General features: G+C 48.7%; 2 protein-coding genes and 1 long non-coding RNA gene across 6 annotated transcripts; 1 reads left to right on the top strand and 2 right to left on the bottom strand.

Moving 5' to 3' along the window:
• Positions 1-9: 9 nt before the first annotated feature.
• LOC131378505 (uncharacterized) lies at positions 10-2,126 on the bottom strand. 2 transcript variants are annotated; one of them, XR_009207619.1, is made up of 3 exons: positions 2,007-2,126; positions 1,570-1,708; positions 10-385 (listed from the first exon to the last, which is right to left on the bottom strand). It is a non-coding gene; the product is annotated as an uncharacterized LOC131378505 (long non-coding RNA). The 2 variants fall into 2 exon arrangements; XR_009207620.1 differs by having other exon boundaries at positions 2,002-2,110.
• Positions 2,127-2,148: 22 nt separating this feature from the next.
• On the top strand, positions 2,149-3,809 carry TOMM6 (translocase of outer mitochondrial membrane 6). Of its 3 annotated transcripts, none has more exons than XM_040060901.2 (3): positions 2,149-2,300; positions 2,985-3,084; positions 3,497-3,809. In XM_040060901.2, the coding sequence occupies exons 1-2, from the start codon at positions 2,191-2,193 to the stop codon at positions 3,079-3,081; spliced, it is 207 nt and encodes a 68-aa protein (XP_039916835.1). In that variant the 5' UTR covers positions 2,149-2,190; the 3' UTR covers positions 3,082-3,084; positions 3,497-3,809. The 3 variants fall into 3 exon arrangements, with proteins under 3 accessions (XP_039916835.1, XP_039916834.1, XP_039916836.1); XM_040060900.2 differs by having other exon boundaries at positions 3,546-3,809; XM_040060902.2 differs by having other exon boundaries at positions 3,550-3,809.
• Positions 3,810-11,106: 7,297 nt separating this feature from the next.
• LOC120751152 (protein Mis18-alpha-like) lies at positions 11,107-18,221 on the bottom strand. Its single transcript, XM_058419802.1, is given in 8 exon segments — positions 11,107-11,615; positions 12,671-12,801; positions 13,353-14,271; positions 15,838-15,931; positions 16,971-17,093; positions 17,765-17,831; positions 17,917-18,061; positions 18,063-18,221. Coding segments are annotated over 6 exon segments (618 nt in total). The 3' UTR covers positions 11,107-11,615; positions 12,671-12,801; positions 13,353-14,241.
• Between the last annotated feature and the right edge of the window lie 571 nt (positions 18,222-18,792).

Below are 18,792 nucleotides of genomic sequence, written 5' to 3' on the forward strand. Positions count from 1 at the left end.
TTCGGCCAAGGTCACAGTTCTCTGCCCACCGAGTACACAGCAACCAGCAGGGACCTTTCTCTCGCTCTCCAGCACAGGCTTCCTCCCACCACACGCAGGGAACTGCAGCTGCTTGGGGAACACCGACTTAGTCCCGGGCTGGCAACGGGAGAGGCACGAGGAATATTCTGAAGTCATTCCCATCTCAGCGCCATCCAGACCCGGGAGAAAGTGCTTCCCGCAGCCCTCCTGCAGCTGTCTTGCCTGGCCCTTCCGGCTTCGGAAGGTTTCTGGGGGAGCCGGGATTATCGGTGCGCTTCAGAAGCTGCAGGTGGCCAAAGCGTTGCCTCGGGAGCATGGAGCTTTCAGCTCTTTATCCCGAACAGTCTCCCCAGTGCTCTGCAATCTAGAAAGAAAAAAAAGCGAAAAGAAGGCACACAAATTCATTCTGACATTAGGGAGGGTTGCTTATCCCAACACACTGGCAGGTGAAAAGTTGTTTCTGCCCCTCTAACGAACTGACTCCAGCCGCTGACTCAACTCCATGATAACTGTTTAAACATTGTTTCATGAATCCCAGGGGACACCGGCCTTGGAACTCTCAGCAACTGCTCAGCTTGGCTACTTCAAAGATTTCCCCACCCAGGAAAATCGCACCCGGCCGGTATCTTGGTCAGGGTCGATCGCAGGCAGCCGGCTAGAGGCACCCAGGGTCCTTGCCCGTTTCTCACCCTTTCTGCCGCCCTCTTTGGAAGGTCCAGCGGCAGCACTGCCCTGAGCTCACAGCCCGGCCTCACGCAGAGAATGGAGGCAAAAAAGAGCCTGGCCAAAAATACCCGCCCAAAAATCCTCCAAAAGAAATGCCCCAAAAGACCCCCAAGCGCAACTACCACAACCCTGCCACTTGCCACGTTCAAACCAAAAAAGCCTTCATCCTAGGCTACCTTTTAAATTTTAGTATTTATTATGTTTATATTTATCATGACCATTTCTGTTTTATATCCGTACCTATGTATATTATAGATATTATAATACACATAGCGTGTCATAGTAGAGATTGTATTTATTTATATTGCTGATATTATTTTTTCATATTTTACATGGCTCTTTTTATTAATTATACTTTCCTATTTTTGTATTGATTTTTAAAATTTTCTGTTTGTTTATATGGTAGACGATATTTTAAACTATACGCATTCATTAACCTAACACATCAGAACCACAATCAATTAGAATTACATGAGCCTGCTTTTCTAAGGGGTAAAGATTTCATTCTCATTAAAATAATAGTGGCAGATTTTCTCTTTCTGTGCTTTATTTCGGGGTGAGGTGGAGGGTTGTTTGTCTGGGGGTTTTTTAGGTTTGGGTTTGGTTTTTTTTAAAAAAAAAAATTTTGGTTGTTTGCTTTGTTTTGGATTTCTTTCTTACTAAACAATGAGGTTTGGAGAGTTACAGAATAAAAATTCTACTTTCTTTTATTGCTGCCTCTGAAATACACCCGACATCAAGTGACTGCTGCTAACACTGTTCATGGGTAGAATGAGACCTGTTAGGGGATAAAAAGGATAAAAACGGCACCGTGGCGCTTACAGCTTTCTCCCTTCGGGTTCCTCAATGGAGCAGAAAGTACAGAGGATTTGCCCTCTGTCGATTGTATCCAGGCCTTCGGTGGGTGGCCACGGCTGTCATTTTCCAACTTCTTTGTTGCCAGCAGACAATCTGCCACATACTCGGGGTAAGAAAGGGTAAGGAAAAAGAAAAAGAAAAAAAAGAAAAAAAGAAAACATGAATAATAAATAAAGAAATAAAACATTTTTTAAAATGTAATAAAAATATAATAAATAATATTATATATAAAATATATTAAATAAAAATAAAATATCCGACAAAATAAAAATAAAATAACATGTTTGGAATGGGTGTGAGAGTGCCGTTCGTGTGGTTGGTGAGCTTTGTCTGTTCTGCTGTGCAAGAAAAAGTTACTTTTATTGCTAAAAGCTTTATATAAGAATAGTAATAAACCTCACTATAACCACATCCCACAGTCCTCATCCCACAAAGGATCCTGGAAGACCCGCACGCCCAGGGCATCACGGCACACGCAGCACCCCGAGCTCGCTCCCGCTCCCGGCGCCGCTGCCAACGTCACGCCGCGCCAGTGATAGCACCTGGTGGAATGACGTCATCGCGCGGCGCGGGGAGGCGGCAGCAATGGCGGCGGCGGGAGGAGGAGGAGAGGCGGTGGCGGCCCCGCCGCGGGGTATCCGCGCCTGGCTGCGGAGCGCGTTCCGCTTCGCCACCGACCGCAACGACTTCCGCAGGTCCGAACCAGGACGGGGATCGGGATGGGGTCGGGATCGAGGCCGGGACCGGAATAGCGGTCAGAGTTGGGATGGGCATATGGGAATCGGGATCAGGAGCCCAGTATCTGTCCCCGGCCGGGATCAGGAGCAGCGTGTCCGGCAGGAGCGGCGATTGTCCCTCAGTCCCTTGTGTCCCGTTTGGACTCCTCAGTCCACGGAGGACATTTTGGGGCTGAAGCGTGTCCAGGGAAGGGAGCGGAGCTGGGGAAGGGGCTGGAGAATCCTGAGGGAGCTGGGGAAGGGGCTGGAGAATCCTGAGGGAGCTGGGAAGGGGCTCAGCCTGGAGAAAAGGAGGCTCAGGGGGAATTCCTGGCTCTGCACAACTCCCTGACAGGAGGGGACAGCCGGGGGGCGATTTGGGATCTCATCCCAGGGCACAGGGATAGGAGGAGAGGGAACGGCCTCAGGCTGTGCCAGGGGAGGCTCAGCTTGGACAGCAGAAGGAATTTCCTCATGGAAAGGGCGCTCAGGCCTGGGAAGTGCCCAGGGAGGTTTGGAGTGCCCAGGGCTGGAGGTGTCACCTGGAGGTGGCACTGAGTGCTCAGGGTGGGGACAAAGTGGGGATCAGGCCCAGCTTGGGCTCGGATGAATTTTCCCAAAGTCTTTTCTGACCTCAATGCTTTTGGGATTTTACGATTGCAGGAACCTGCTGGTGAACCTGGGGCTGTTTGCCGCCGGGGTCTGGGTGGCCCGGAACTTAACGGACATGGACCTGATGGCCCCGCAGCCCGTCCCGTAGCAGGTATGGGCTGGGGGCAGTGAGGGCTGGGAGGCTCCCTGGGGGTGGGATCAGGTGGAAGGGACCCCCAGGAATTAAATCCAACCCCTGGCCCTTCACAGACACCCCAGAATCCCACCCTGTGCGTGCCTGGAGCGCTGTCCAAACGCTCCTGAAGCTCTGGGGCTGTGTCCGTTCCCTGGGGAGCCTAGGCAGTGCCTGAACCCTCTGGGGGAAAGAGCCTTTCCCAATCTCCATCCGAAATCTCCCAAATGCAGCCCGCCCTTGGGTGTTGTCCCTGCCACCTGAGGCCTCAGGGCTGAACAACCCCCCCCCAACTCACCCTGAACCCCTCAGGACAGCACTGTCACCCTGTGAGTGACACAAATCAGGGGCCAGCCCACCCCAAAACCCACAGAAGCCCCTCTTTACACAGATTTTAAAGCAGAACCACCTCCCCTGATTATGCTGAATCCCTGTCCCAGGAAGGAGTCGGAGCCACCAGGAGGAGAGCTTGCCCTACCACCGGGATCGGAGCTGTGGGGCTGCTCAGATCCCCCCTGGAGCTGGTCAGATCACCCCTGTCCTGCCTGGAGCAGTGACAGGGACAAAAGGGAGCTTAGTTTCCCATCCATCCGTTCCTTCCTTCCGGAATTGTTTCCTCAAGGATGTGCGTGGAATTTCCTCCTGTGCCGTCTACCCCCAGATGTTTATTAAAGTTTATGGAATAACAACATAGCCCACTAAAATTTTGTTTATTTGTTTGTTTCGGTGTTTGTTTTTTATTTTAATAAGAAACTTCGGCTTACAAAAAGCAAGGCATAAAAAGAGTAAAGAGTTTTTAAAAACCCTCCAAAAACATAAAAACATGATTTCTATTTCACACCCGAGAGCCAGAGGGATGAGCTCAACCCTGAGACCCATCAGTTGCTTCTGTGAGGGAAAATCCAGATTGGGATGAAACTCCAGGCACAGAGCTTCCTGGGAAAAGTCTGCAGAAAGCTGGGACAGGTGAAGGAATGATGGCCAAGGTGGGAGAAGCCTTTGGGTGTTGCATAGCATTGAGTGCCCTGGGCTGGGGCCGGCACAGCCCGGGGCTGGGGCCACCACGGGTGGGCGTTACTCACCGCTTGTGAGTTACTCACAGATTGCACAGGGGCCACTGGGAGCTAGAGGTTGCACCCCAGCTGCTCTGAGGTGCTGCGGAGGAGCAGCAGCAGCAGCTCCCGGTCCCAGGCAGTGCCACTGGGGTTCCTGGGCTTGGGAATTCACATTATTTGGGTCTTTTCCCTGGGGTTGGAGTTGGAGACATTGTGGGAGCAGCTGCCCTCAGGCTTAGGGACACAAGAGCCCCTCGTGCCCCCCCCCCCTCAAAAACCCCATAAAAACCTTCCAAAAGGCTCTTTTCCAAAGGTGCTGTTGGAACGTGCTATAAAAAACCTGCAGCTCTGTGTAAAGTGGGGATAATTCCCATTTGGCAGACATGGTTTCTGTGGGAAAAGGGGATTAATTAGGATGTTCCAGGCGCTTTGGAGTTCATCTCAGGTTTGATTTGGTCCCACTAATCCCCCCCAGCCCAGGTCAGCCTGGGGCCAGGCCCTGCAGAGGATCCAGGGGTGATTTGGGGCAGTTGGAACAAACCTGGATGAATGAAAAGCTGCTGAGGAGCCAGGAAAAGTCAGGAATTCTATAATATCCCAAGCTAGAAGGGACCCACAAGGATCAGCCCTGGGTGAATCCCCCCTGGCTCCTCCTCGGACCCTCAAGATCCTTCCTTTGTAGCCCTTAATTAATTAATTGGATTCTCTAGTCACTTGCTGCTGTCCTTCAGAAGGACACGCTAGGTCTGCACTGGCAGTGACATCAGGAATGAGCTTGGAGCAGAAACTTGATCTCACTTAAAACTGCTGAAAAATCCAGAAAATTCTGGTTTAAAGCTACTGGGGAAAATCCAGAAAAAGCTGATACAGACCTGCTGAAAGAACTCCAGAAATATCTTCATTTGGAACTGCTGAAAAAAACCTCCAGAAAAACGGAGTGGAATCCACCCAAACTCCAGCCTGGCTCCTCTGTCCAAAGGAATCACATCCCTCCTGTTTGCCAGGGGATTCCACAATGAGGGAAAATTCCTTCCCTTCCCTGCCAGGAATCTGGAATTTAGTCTGTGATTTACTTTTTCAAGTGATGGAGAACAGCCTTAACTATGCCCGCAGGAGTGGGAAAATCCTGCCCATCCTGCATGGAAAAGCAGATTTTTAAGCAAGTGTTTTCCTGGGAATTCATCCTCGTTCCCTCCCTGGATGGGAAGCTGGGGAATCAGTTTGTGAGCAGCCCCCAAAATCAATAATAATCATTAATAGTACATGGAATTCATGTGGAATTCATTCTGACACCCCCCCCAAATCAATTAATAAATCACTCACTGTATATGGAATGAATGCGGATTTTTATGACTTAAATGGATGAATTTAGCAGATTCTAGGATGCTCCACAATCCAGCTGCAATAAATGGAATATTGGTTTGACAAGACACCAAGACAGAAGGTGCTCCCCATCCCAAAAAAACCCACTGGAATTTTTTCTCCTTGCTCTGACACATTTCCAGGCCAGGCCTGGCATGAGAGGCTTGGATGGCATTAAAAAAACAAAACAAAACAAAAACAAAAACAAAAACAAAAACAAAAAAAAACCCCAAAACAAACCAACAAAAAAAAAACCCTCAAACAAAAAACCCCCACCACCTTAAAATTCCAATTTTACCTGTCCTGCACCCTGGGAACAGGTGTTGGAATTATTACAAATCCAAGGATTTCAAACATGGACTCGGCTTCTGGAATTGCAGGGAAATTCCATCTACACGGGCAGGGAATGTGACTGCTGCTGGCACTTGGAAACCCACACAAATCAGGGGAATTAATCCCCAATTTCCCAAAATGTCTCTCCCGTGGGAAATATTATTGGATGCCAAGCCCCAAATGTAAGGAACTGGGCCAAAGTGGACCTGTTCGGACAGGTAAAGCTGATTGCTCTCTTCCTCCTGGCATTGATGGGCTTTGTTTCAGGTGGGGTTTCCCTTTGCCATTAATAATTTTTCTTTTAGGTGGGGTCTCCCTCTGCCACTGATGGCTTTTGTTTTAGGTCAGGTCTCCTTCTGCCATTGATGATTTTTATTTCAGGTGGGGTCTCCCACTGATATGTTTTGTTTTAGGTGCAGTATTTCTGAGCCAGATTTTTCCTCTTACCACCTTTAAAATCCTCGGTTCCACCAAGAACATCCCCCCCTCCCACACCCAGTCTAACTACTTTAGACACCTGTTCTAAGATTTTGAGCTTATTCAACAGGTAAAGAGCCAATAAGGGCACTGAATTCTCTCCATATCCCATCTTCACCAAATCTTTCATCAGCTTACTGACTTCTCCTTCCAAGCTGCCTGCAAACTTGAGTAAAACCCAATGAAATTAAGGATTAATATGCACAAAATATTCAGTTCTGGCAGAAAACCCCTGTTTGAGGGAGTTCCACAAATCTGATGGCTCAAAAGTCACACAGCTGCTTTTAGCAGCAATGGAGGGAAGTTAAAGGCACACTTTTGGCCACTATTTCCCAAAAAAATTCAGGGCCCAGTGCCTCACCTGAAGCATTTAAGGTGCAGCCGAAGGACCTGAGGTAGCCTGTAGATCAGCAACTGCTTTTTAGCTTCACTCAGAACAAGACGTTTGGGAGAAGATTTTCACCGTTTGCCTGCCAAAAACAAAAAACAAAAACAAAAACAAAAAAAAAAAAAAAACACAAAACACAAAACCCCCCACAAATAATTCATTAAACACACTAACAAACAAACAAACAAACATCAAAAAAAACACATCACTATCAACACCAATGCAATGATTATTAGGATCCCCAAAAAGAAAAACCAGCACAACAGGGTGAACTCTTTGTTTTTTCCCAGCACGGGGATGGCCACAGGAATAAACATTTCTGCATTCCTCCAGAACTTCTGTGGGATCCAAATTCTCCCTTCCCCTCATCACACAAACCTCTGTCACCTCTGAGCTGTTCCTTCTGGAAAAAACACCACGAATATTGAGCCAAAGATATCCTGGGCTGCAGCAGTTCTAGCAGGTGAATCCCAGCCCACAAATATTCCGTATTTTATTCTCTCTGCTGCGCTGAAGAGCATTAAAAAAAAACCTCCCAGCAACAGCAAAGCTGGAAAAGAGGAAGAATTCCTCCCTACTCTTCCCAGGGATTCTTCTTCCCAGGAAAGGCTGGAGCAGAAGGGGACAAGTGGCTGTAAGAGCTCCCAATTAGGACTGTAGCTGTTAATTACATTTGTGCCCCTCTCCTGCAACAGCTAGGACAGCAGTGCCCTGACTGCTCCTGGCACTTGGGGCCTTTTCCATGACTCTTTCCAGCTGGAAAATGCTTCCAGAGCCATTCAGGATTCCTTAAAAGTCATTTAGAATTCCTCAAAAGCCACTTAAGAATTCCTCGGCCGTTTAGAATTCCTTAAAAGCCATTCGGAATTCCTTAAAAGTAGTTTAAAACCCCCGAGCCATCTAGAATTCCTTGAAGGCCATTCAGAACTTCTGAGCCCGTCAGTATTCGTTGAAAGCCATTCAGAATTCCTTAGAAGTAATTCAGAATTCCTTAAAAGAAAAGCCACTTAAGAATTCCTGAGCCTTTTACAATCCCATAAAAGCCTTATAGAATTCCTTGAAAGTCATTTAAAATCCCTGAGCCATGTAAGTGCCCAAACTGACATGGCAGGGCCAAAAAAATGACACGGCAGGCACAGGCAAAAATGGCACATCAGAGACAAACAGTGACCTGCGAGAGCCCAAAAATGGCATGTCAGTGCCCAAAAATGACATTTTAGAGCCCAAAAATGGCATGACACAGCCAAGAACTGACACATCAGAGACCAACCAGAGCCCAAAGGAGCCAAAGCCACCATCAGGAGGTGTCCCCTCAGTGTCCACTCCCCTGAGTGCTCTCTCCCCTGAGTGCCTGCTCCCCCGAATGCTCTCTACCCCGAGTGCTCTCTCCCCCCCGAGTGCCCACTCCTCGGAGTGCCCACTCCCCAGAGTGCTCTCCCCCCCCCCCAGTACTCTCTCCCCCGAGTGCCCACTCCCCGGAGTGCCCACTCCCCAGAGTGCTCTCCCCCCCCCCGAGTACTCTCTCCCCCGAGTGCCCACTCCTCGGAGTGCCCACTCCCCGGAGTGGACACTCCCCGGAGTGCGCACTCCCCAGAGTGGACACTCCCCGGAGTGCACACTCCCCGGAGTGCACACTCCCCGGAGTGCACACTCCCCGGAGTGGGCACTCCCCGGAGTGGGCACTCCCCGGAGTGGGCACTCCGGGGAGTGCGCACTCCCCGCCGTGCCTCTGGAATAACGAAACGAAAACACGCCCTCCCCACGAACCCACGGTCACTCACTCACCCGCGGTGCTGCTGCTGCCTCACACAAAGCTCTGGACCTTCGGCCCACACTCCCTTTTCACAGCGAACGAGGTGGCGGGCTTTGACTCTCGGACCAATGGGGTGAATGAATTTCAAAACGACCAATCGGAGCAAGGATCCAAAACGGACCAATGGGGAAACGGGAAAACGACCAACCGCAGAATGTCCCGAGCTCACAGCCCGGACTCGGGGACCGGCACAGAATGGAGGCAAAAAAGAACGGGCCCAAAAATACCCGCCCAAAAATCCTCCAAAAGAAATGCCCCAAAAGACCCCCAAGCGCAACTACCACAACCCTGCCACTCGCCACGTTCAAACCAAAAAAGCCTTCATGCTAGGCTATATTTTAAATTTTAGTCTTTATTATGTTTATATTTATCATTATCGTTTCTGTTTTATATCTGTACCTATGTATATTATAGATATCATAATACACACAGCATGTCATAATAGAGATTGTATTTATTTATATTGCTGATATTATTTTTCATATTTTACACTGCTATTTTTATTAATTATACTTTCCTATTTTTGTATTGATTTTTAAAACTTTCTGTTTGTTTATATGGTAGACGATGTTTTAAACTATACGCATTCATTAACCTGACACATCAGAACCACAATCAATTAGAATTAAATGAGCCTGCTTTTCTAAGGGGTAAAGATTTCATTCTCATTAAAATAATAGTGGCAGATTTTCTCTTTCTGTGCTTTATTTCGGGGTGGGGTGGAGGGTTGTTTGTGTGGGGGTTTTTTAGGTTTGGGGGTTTTTTTAAAATTTTGGTTGTTTGCTTTGTTTTGGATTTCTTTCTCACTAAACAATGAGGTTTGGAGAGTTACAGAATAAAAAATCTACTTTCTTTTATTGCTGCCTCTGAAATACACCCCGACATCAAGTGACTGCTGCGAACCCTGTTCGTGGGTAGAATGAGACCTGTTAGGGGATAAAAAGGAAAAAAACGGCACCGTGGCGCTTACAGCTTTCTCCCTTCGGGTTCCTCAATGGAGCAGAAAGTACAGAGGCTTTGGTCTCACTCCCCATTATATCCAGGCCTTCGGTGGGTGGCCACGGCTGTCATTTTCCAACTTCTTTGTTGCCAGCAGACAATCTGCCACATACTCGAGGTAAAAAAGGGTAAGGAAAAAAAAAGAAAAAGAAAAAAAAGAAAACATGAATAATAATAATAAAAAAGAAATAAAATAAAACATTTTAAAATAAAATATAAGTAATTAAAAAGAAATATATATATATATGAAATAAAAATTAAAAAACAAAATAAAAATAAAATAAAAAGGAAAATAAAAATTAAATAATATTTTAGAAATTAAATGGAATTAAAAAGAAAAAAATAATAACAACAAAAGTAAAAATCATAAATAAATAAAATCAAATTATAAAGCTTGAAGAAATAAAAGAGAAAACATTTTAAAAATACAAAGAAAAAAATTACATGAATAAATAAAACTCAATAAAATAAAAGAGAATTTAAAAAATTGCTAAAGTCAAAAAGTAAAATAAATAATAATATTAAAAAAAATGCAGCTCAGAGGAAAACACCCCAAAACACCACCCCAGAACCATCAAATGTTCGGCAAATCCCCCGAACCTCCCCTGGAAACCTCCCCCCGCCTGAAACCCCAAATTTCCATTCTTAGTCCCCCAAAGCCCACCTTGGCAATCCCCCCAACCCCCCTCATATGCCCAAAAATTTCCACTCAAGCCCCAAATTCCCCTCTTCAAGCTCCAAAATTCCCCCCCCAACTCCCCCTCGATTCCCCAAAATCCCCTCGGGAACCCCCAAGTGCTCCCCGGGACTCTCCCAATTCCCTCCTAAAGCCCCACATTTCCACCCCCAAAGCCTCACATTTTTCCTCTTAACCCCCAAATCCGGCCCCGAGCCCCGAGATGTCCCCCGCAAATTCACCTCTGGGTCTCTTCCTCCTCCGGCGGCTGCAGGGGCCACCCCGGCACCGCGGGGCAGCGCCCCCAAACCCGGGGGGGGGTCAGCCTCCGAGCCCCAGTCGCGACCGCCCCCCCGAGCCACGGGCCTCGGGAGGCGCCGAAATCAGGGAAGGGACCGCGGGGCCCCGGGGGGAATTCGGGGTTCGCCAAAAATCGGAGACGGGGGAAAACATGGCAGAGGAAATTTGGGGGGGGGGCCCCAAGGGGAATTGAAGGGAGCCAGGTAGGAATGGGGGGTTTTAGGGGGCGAGGAGCACCGGAAACGCCCCTCAGCCACGTGGAAACCCATAGAGATAAGGGGTGGCGGACCAGAAATCGCCCCCGCCCTCGCGGAACCACCGAGATAGCAAAGAGGGGCCCCTGAAGGCCGCTCCGCCACGCAGAAAAACCATAGAGATATGGCCTGGCGGACCGAAAGCGCCCCCGCCCTCTGAGAATCATCGAGATAGCAAAGAGGGGCCCCTGAAGGCCGCTCCGCCACGCAGAAAAACCATAGAGATACGGCCTGGCGGACCGAAAGCGCCCCCGCCCTCTCGGAATCATCGAGATAGCAAAGAGGGGCCCCTGAAGGCCGCTCCGCCACGCAGAAAAACCATAGAGATATGGCCTGGCGGACCGAAAGCGCCCCCGCCCTCTCGGAATCATCGAGATAGCAAAGAGGAGCACCGGAAATCATAGAGACAAGGAGTAGAGGACCGGAAACGCCCCCCGCCCGATCGGAATCATACAGTTATTCCAATTTTCGGAGTACCGGGACTCCCCTTCGCCACGCGGAAGTCATAGAGATGGCGGGTGGGGGACCGGACCCGTGCAGCTGCAGGTGCTTCCTGTCATGATTTCCCAACTGAGCCCCGCTGCTCCCGCACGTCCGGGGGGCATCCTATCCTCGCCGACCTCGTGGGAAGGTGGCAGCGCAGGGAGCCCTGAGGGGGGAGCCCCAATAAGGGCGCTGGGAGACCCCAGAAATCCGAATGTGGGGAGGGCGACACGGGACGGGACAAAAGTCAAGTTCGTTTGTTGGTAGTTTTTGGAGGGGTTTTATTTGGGGTTGTGGGGGGGAGGTGAGTCCTGGCGCCCTCGGCTCCCTTCTTTTTTGGCCACGATGACAACAGCAGACAGAACCAGACCTGAAAGGGAAAAGGGAGAGGTTTGGACCTACAACAAGTCCCCCAGAAGTCCTAAACTTCCTTCAGATGTCCCCCCCGGAAGTCCAAAATCCCCTCAGAACTTCCCAGGACCGCTCTGTGTCCACAGCACTGCCCCGAGCTCACAGCCCGGCGCTCCCACGCGCGGCGGGGACGGGCACGGGGGGAGCTGCAGTACCGCTCTCTGTCCACACGGTGGCAGCACTGCCCCGAAGCTCAGCCCGGCCTCGGGCACGGGCAGAGAACGGAGGCAAAAAAGAACGGGCCCAAAAATCCCCGCCCAAAAATCCTCTCAAAGAAATGCCCCAAAAGACCCCCAAGCGCAACTGCCACAACCCTGCCACTCGCCACGTTCAAACCAAAAAAGCCTTCATGCTAGGCTATCTTTTAAATTTTAGTATTTATTATGTTTATGTTTATATTTATCATTACCATTTCTGTTTTATATCTGTGCCTATGTATATTATAGATATTATAATACACATAGCGTGTCATAGTAGAGATTGTATTTATTTATATTGCTGATATTATTTTTCGTATTTTACATTGCTAATTTTATTAATTATACTTTCCTATTTTTGTATTGATTTTTAAAATTTTCTGTTTGTTTATATAGTAAATGATATTTTAAACTATAGAAATTCATGAACCTGACATATCAGAACCACAATCAATTAGAATTAAATGAGCCTGCTTTTCTAAAGGGTAAAGATTTCATTCTCATTAAAATAATACTGGCAGATTTTCTCTTTCTGTGTTTTATTTCAGGGTGGCGTGGAGGGTTGTTTGTGTGGGGGTTTTTTCATTTTTTTGGTTTGTTGTTGTTTTTTTTTTTAATTTTGATTGTTTGCTTTGTTTTGGATTTCTTTCTCACTAAACAATGAGGTTTGGAGAGTTACAGAATAAAAAATCTACTTTCTTTTATTGCTGCCTCTGAAATACACCCCGACATCAAGTGACTGCTGCGAACCCTGTTCGTGGGTAGAATGAGACCTGTTAGGGGATAAAAAGGAAAAAAACGGCACCGTGGCGCTTACAGCTTTCTCCCTTCGGGTTCCTCAATGGAGCAGAAAGTACAGAGGCTTTGGTCTCACTCCCCATTATATCCAGGCCTTCGGTGGGTGGCCACGGCTGTCATTTTCCAACTTCTTTGTTGCCAGTAGACAATCTGCCACATACTCGGGGTAAGAAAGGGTAAGGAAAAAAAAAAGAGAAAAAAAGAAACCATGGGGGGGAAAGAAAAGAATTAAAACAAAATAAAAGTAATTAAAAAGTAAAAAAGAAAAATAAAATAAATAAAATGCTATATAAAAAGATATAAAATAAAAAACACAAAATAAAAATAACATGAAAATAAAAATTAATATTTTAAAAATTAAAAGTCATTTAAAAGTAAAGAAAATAACAAAAGTAAAACTAAATTATAAATAGAGAAGAAATTAAATACAAAACCTTTTTAAAAGTTCAAAACAAAAAATTCTATGAAAAAATAAAACTCAAGAAAATAAAATTGCAAAAGTAAAAAAGTAAAAAATAAAATAAATAGTAATACAAAAATAAATGCAGCTCTCCTCTCCTGCCACTGCCTAACACAGCTCCGGGAGGATCCTGCACGACGCAGGGATGGGGAAAACAAACCCAGTGCCTCCCAGGCAAGAAGGTTTTGAGACAATTCCCAGGTTTGCTTGGAAACAAATTCTATTTTAGAGGGAAACTCACTTCGGATGAACATCCAAATGTGCCAAGGCAGGAAAGATCCACCCCATTGTGTCCAGGGAACAGCAATTAGGCCAGGAGTGAGGTTGTAATGGGATTGATGGCATTAAAAATGCAGTGAATTTGACTTTACAGAGAGATTCATGACGGCAATCAAACACGCAGCAAGTTTTCCTGGGAATTTACAGCATCCTGCAGGTACGGTGATCCACAATGCCCATTAACCGACACTCTTTTGGCAAATTTCCTTGCAAATGTGCCCTAAGAGGTACAAAAATTCCAACTGGGATGGAAAATCGGCATTTGCAATAAATACCCCCTCACTAAAATCAGAGAGAGGAAAACCATGAAATAAAAGGAAGGAATAACACCCAAATCCCAGCTTGCCTGGAAAACAAGCTCGGGAATTTCTAACATGGAAAACTTTTGGAACAGTCAGGAGGTTGCTGGAAGTTCATGGAAGGATGATTTAAAATCTGCCTCCTCTGCTCTGATTTTAAAGGGAAGTGCGAACTAAACATGGCACGTTACACTTCTCCAAGAATTATCTGTGTTTTGTGGGAGTAGCAATCCAAAGAAACTCCAGTCTTACCTGGATTTGACATCTCAAACTCTCGGCAGAGCGGGGAAGTTTCAATGGAACGAGCGAGCCACAATTGCTGGAATAACAAAATTCAGTGGGACAGAAGTCAGGAACTTTATTTACAAATCCATGCAGCAGGAGGAGGAGGAGGACACCAGGAACGCGCTCCAGCTGAAGGCAAGGATTTATTGGAAAAGGCAGGAAATCAAACGGACGCTCCCTGGTTACGCTCAAGCAATTATTCAGGAGTCAGAGAGAAAAGTGGGAACCCTGGGCTGGGATAAGGCCTTCGGGCAGCTTCTTTGCTTCCTAGCGGCTCTCTCCTTTTTTGCCAGCTCCCTGGAAGAGGAAAAACAACAGCAATAAAGTTTCAAACCCGGGCAGGACGCCCTGGCTTCGGGCAGACGGAAGCGCAGCTCCCCGGGAGCGAGCCCAGGCCGTGCGCCGGGGAGCTCCGGGAATCTGGGATCGCCTGCGTGATGGAAGGGCTGGAAAAGCGCACCCAGCTGCCGGCTTTAGTGCTGGGACACAGCCAGGCCCGGGCTCAGGCTTAGAGCTGGGACTGCACAATGCCTCAAAGCCAGCTTAGACATCCGGCATTACACTCAGCACCCAGCTCCAGGAGAAACTCGGCTGGGAGAAGCCCCCTGGATACTCCCTCAGAATACTGACCTCACCCTGCAGCTCCTCCAAAATAGGGGAAGCTACAGAAATCATCCAGAAATCCACGGATTTCCACTTCTTCATAACCAAAGCGGCAGCAAAATGTGTCCAAACTGGACTGCAAACCAGCAGGTCTGAGGATTTATTCCAGAGGGGACACTAGGATCCCTCAGCCAGCCAGTATTTCTCTCAGGCTCTTCCCACTGCTCTCTGAGGACACAAGCAGCACTTTTTCCCTGCTGTTCCCCTTTCCATCAGTGCCGAGAGTTCTGTTCTCCGCCGCCTCCACGGTCAGGAAGGAAAACGGGAATATTACCTTGACACAGAGTGTCCAAGAGGGTGCGACTGAGGCAGGACCCCCAGCTCCCAATCCACCGCTGCTTCTGGATGTCTGAGCAGTTCCTTCCCAGACTTTCCATTCCCTGGCTGCCATGGCCACAGACACCTTCTCCGTGCAGCTCAAACAGCCACAGAAACACAAAGAAAGAAGATCAAAGATCAATCCACGTGTTTCCCATGCTGGGGAGAAGGATGGAGGTGTAATATCCATATTTAGTTTAGAACAGAAGAGCCATTTTTTCATGACCTTGAGTATCAGCGAAAGGCAGCAAAAGCTGACAAACTCCTTTATTAACTTATTAGCAGCAGAGAAATTAAGTTTTACATTTAGTTAAGATCAAGTTTTGCTGCTAAAATTAAGGAGGTGCCATGTTGGTGTTAGTGCTTTTAACCTTCTGACATTAAAGGGTATTTGTACCATTAAATTCATTCTTGAAGCAGCTTACTTTAAAATAAGACTTCTTACAATACACTTGGCCAAAAAAGAGTCCCAAAAATCAAGATAGAAGTCTCACAGCTATTAAAAAAAAGTTGTCTTTGGTGTGTGTAACTTGACAGCCCCTCATGCTTTCAGTCCTTACCATTTCTTTTTACCAAGTCCATGATTGAAACCTCATAGAAAGCTAAAAAAAACCCCCAAAATCCAGGACAAAGCTACACATTGTCCCCAAGTACCCTCAGTGTGGAGCTGTGTCACCCCCAAGTGTTTGCTCACTCAGTCCTGCCTGGAGGGTCCAGCTGCTCCCAGGGCGGGGTTAGCAGGGGAATCGCTCGTTTGAAACCGTTCCAGGTCTGCAGCCTGCGCTGGAGGGCCAATAAATGTGAAACTACAGAAACTATTGAAGCGTATCAAGGTTTCACAGAGGCAACTGAAACAAAGAATGACAGACGGTTCAATCTCACCCTTTGCAGCACCTCTTGTGAGACACCTTGACTTTCAAGATGAAGCGGTTCCTTGTCAAGAAGAGCTTGCTTTTCGAGGCTTCCTAAAATATAGCTGAGATGCCACAGTTTAGCTCATGCACTTCCCACTCTGAAGCCAAAAAATCCAAAGACAGCACTCCTTCACAACCCTGACGGACAGCCATGAATTCTAGGGCTACAGGATGCAATGAAAATTTGCACCAAGACACCCAGAACAGGGCAGTGCTGCCTGGGACAAGCAGCATGACTCTCTGAGAAAAGGCCATTCTGCAGCCAGGTGAGTGCTTTGGAGAATTTGACTGCTATGGAGAAAAATAAATAAATAAATAAATAAAGCATTAGAGCTGTGGAATGAAGAAAAAATCCCCAACCACTGTCCAGAGTACAAGGGTGAACATCCACAGCAATACAGCAAAATAAATGGGAACTTCAGAAAAAAACAGAGACATTAAAACCAGTCCAGATGAACAACCACTGTCTATCAGAATGACGCTTGCACAAAAGAATGCTGGCCTTAATTCAGGTCACAGTTATCGAAGAATATTTGAAGACCACTTTGAAGTGCTACAAACCAAGTCAAGCCAAGCACACTTTCATTTTCTAGACCAATTTTAGGACAGCTGAAGGACAGTCTCCAGCACGTGCTCAGTTGCTACATTTGCCTTTGCCCACCCTACCAAGGACAGTGAAGATGCGGCCAGTACAGGTCACACCCAGCCCAACGTCTGCCTGAGCCCCTCTGGCCGCACTTCCTTCCTGCTGATAATGCTGACCCCTGACAGGCCCCAGCCACGACCGTTTGCTGCTGCCTTTGCAGACTCTTCGGATCAAATGGGAAGGAACCCTCCTGCTGTGCCCTGCACCTGCTGATATCTCCCCTGCTGGGATGCAATGGCTTGTGCAAGAGACAGACCCAGTTGTTCTGTTTTGGCCTTTTTTCTACGATTTGCCTTACAAGAGGTGACGTTCCTCACCACTGAGCACTACGATGCCAACAGCAGCGATACAAAAATCCGCTCTGGGATACACAGATATAAGGGGAGCACCCTCGGTGCCGTGCCTGCTGAGTGAAGTGGAGCTGGCAGGCTGACCCACAAACATTCAGTGTTTACCTTCCAACAGAGCCAATACTGAAACAGAACAAATCTCTCTTGTAGTCAAGATGCCTTGAGGTGCACTTGTAGGTGCCGCCAAGTGTCCTTGAGTAGCCAGAGCAGAATAGGGTTTCTACCATGCTGTAAGTAAGAAATAACATTTATCCAGAAGAAAATAAAATGAAGCACCTCTACCCATCCCTTTACTAAAAGAAAAAGAAAAAAAAAAAAAATAAAAACCATCATGCATTAGAATTTTTTTAAGCATTCATTCTTGCCTTACACAGCATAAATTATGAGCACTCATCTTTCAGCCTGATTTTGCAACAGCTCCTCAGGCTGACTGACCTCAGCAAGACCATCAGAATCACTAAATTGTGGAAGGGACCTTAAAGCTCATCCCATCCCACCCCCCACCCCGGGCAGGGGCACCTTCCACTATCCCAGGTTGCTCCAAGCCCCAGTGTCCAACGTGGCCTCAATGTCCAAATGGCCATGGATCCAGAGGCAGCCACAGCGTCTCTGTGCCAGGGCCTCACCAGCCTCCCAGGGAAAGATTTCCCTCTGATATTTAATCGCAACCTGCCTCCCTTCATCCTGAGGCCGTTCCCCTTGTCCATCACTCCGTGTCCTTGGGAGAAATCCGTCTCCCTTATGCCATAAGCGGCTTGTACTGACCACCCCAAACAAGCGTTCCAGCGGCTCTCGGGGGCACACGAGCGCTCCGGGCCCTTTACCGGGCTCGTACTCAGCGCCTTCCCCGGGAATCCCCGACTCCCCCGGGGCTGTGTCCTGCTGGGACCGGCCCTCACCATCCGCACTCTCCGGGGAGCTCGGAGACCTTCCGCTCCGGCTCCAGGGCGACGCCGGCAGCCGCGCCCGCAGCGGGAGAGGGAGGGAGGGAGGAAGAGAGGGAGGAAGGGATGGCGGCAGCGACCGCGGGGGTGGCAGGGCTGGCACTCACTGCGCAGCAGGATGCGGCCGCTCTCCTCGTCATTGAATGCCCAGCTCGAGGTGTTGCCCAGGGGCCGCCTGCAGCCGGCGCACACGAACGCCGTGGCCACGGGGGCCGCGTCCGCCCGCCGCTCTCGCTGCTGCTGCTGCTGCTGCTGCTCGGCCCGGCCCCAGCAGCGACAGCGAGCGCTTCGGCTCGGGCACAGCGCCACCGCGTCCCGACACCGCCTTCCAATGGCCCGCCGAGGAAGCGGCAGTGACGCCGGACACCGCCCCGGAACCGCCCCGGAACCGCTCCCGGGGCCCGGCCCCCATCGCCGTGGGGCGCTTGGAGCTTGGTCGTGGGATTACGGCGAAGGGTCTGGTGATTTTAGAGCATCCTTTTCTATAGGAAGCGTTTTATCAAGTCACACCTAGTTCGGAGAACCTCCTGAGCTGGGAGGGACCCACAAGGACCATCCAGCCCAGCTCCTGGCCCTGCACAGACACCCCAACAATCTCGCCCCGTGCATTCCCTGGCAGAGCTGTGCAAACGCTCCTGGAGCTCGGGCAGCCTCGGGGCCGTGCCCATGCCCTGGGAGCCTGGCCAGCGCCCAGCACGCTGTGGTGAAAGAACCTTTCCCCGATATCCCGCATAAACCCCTCCAGACACAGCTCCAGCCGTTCCCTGGGTCCTGTCCCCGTCACAGGGAGCAGAGACCGGAGCTGCCTCTCGGGAGGAGCCGCAGCCCCCGGTGAGCTCTGCCCTCAGGCCCTGGCTACGGGACACCCATCTCCGTTTAAAATGTGCTCAGAAGTAACCTGAGTGTGCAGCAAGAAGTGAGGATTGCATTTTCAGGACTGCTCTTACATCTCTGCCATGCATTAATACTCATTTATCACTAGA

This window comes from Hirundo rustica, chromosome 3 (genome assembly GCF_015227805.2).
Source record: "Hirundo rustica isolate bHirRus1 chromosome 3, bHirRus1.pri.v3, whole genome shotgun sequence".
Lineage (NCBI taxonomy): Eukaryota > Metazoa > Chordata > Aves > Passeriformes > Hirundinidae > Hirundo > Hirundo rustica.

Bases quoted from the DNA above. Each gene is read 5' to 3' on its own strand.
- TOMM6 (XM_040060901.2), top strand. From the start codon at position 2,191: ATGGCGGCGGCGGGAGGAGGAGGAGAGGCGGTGGCGGCCCCGCCGCGG. The intron at 2,301-2,984 runs GTCCGAACCAGG...TTACGATTGCAG, and splicing joins GACCGCAACGACTTCCGCAG to GAACCTGCTGGTGAACCTGG.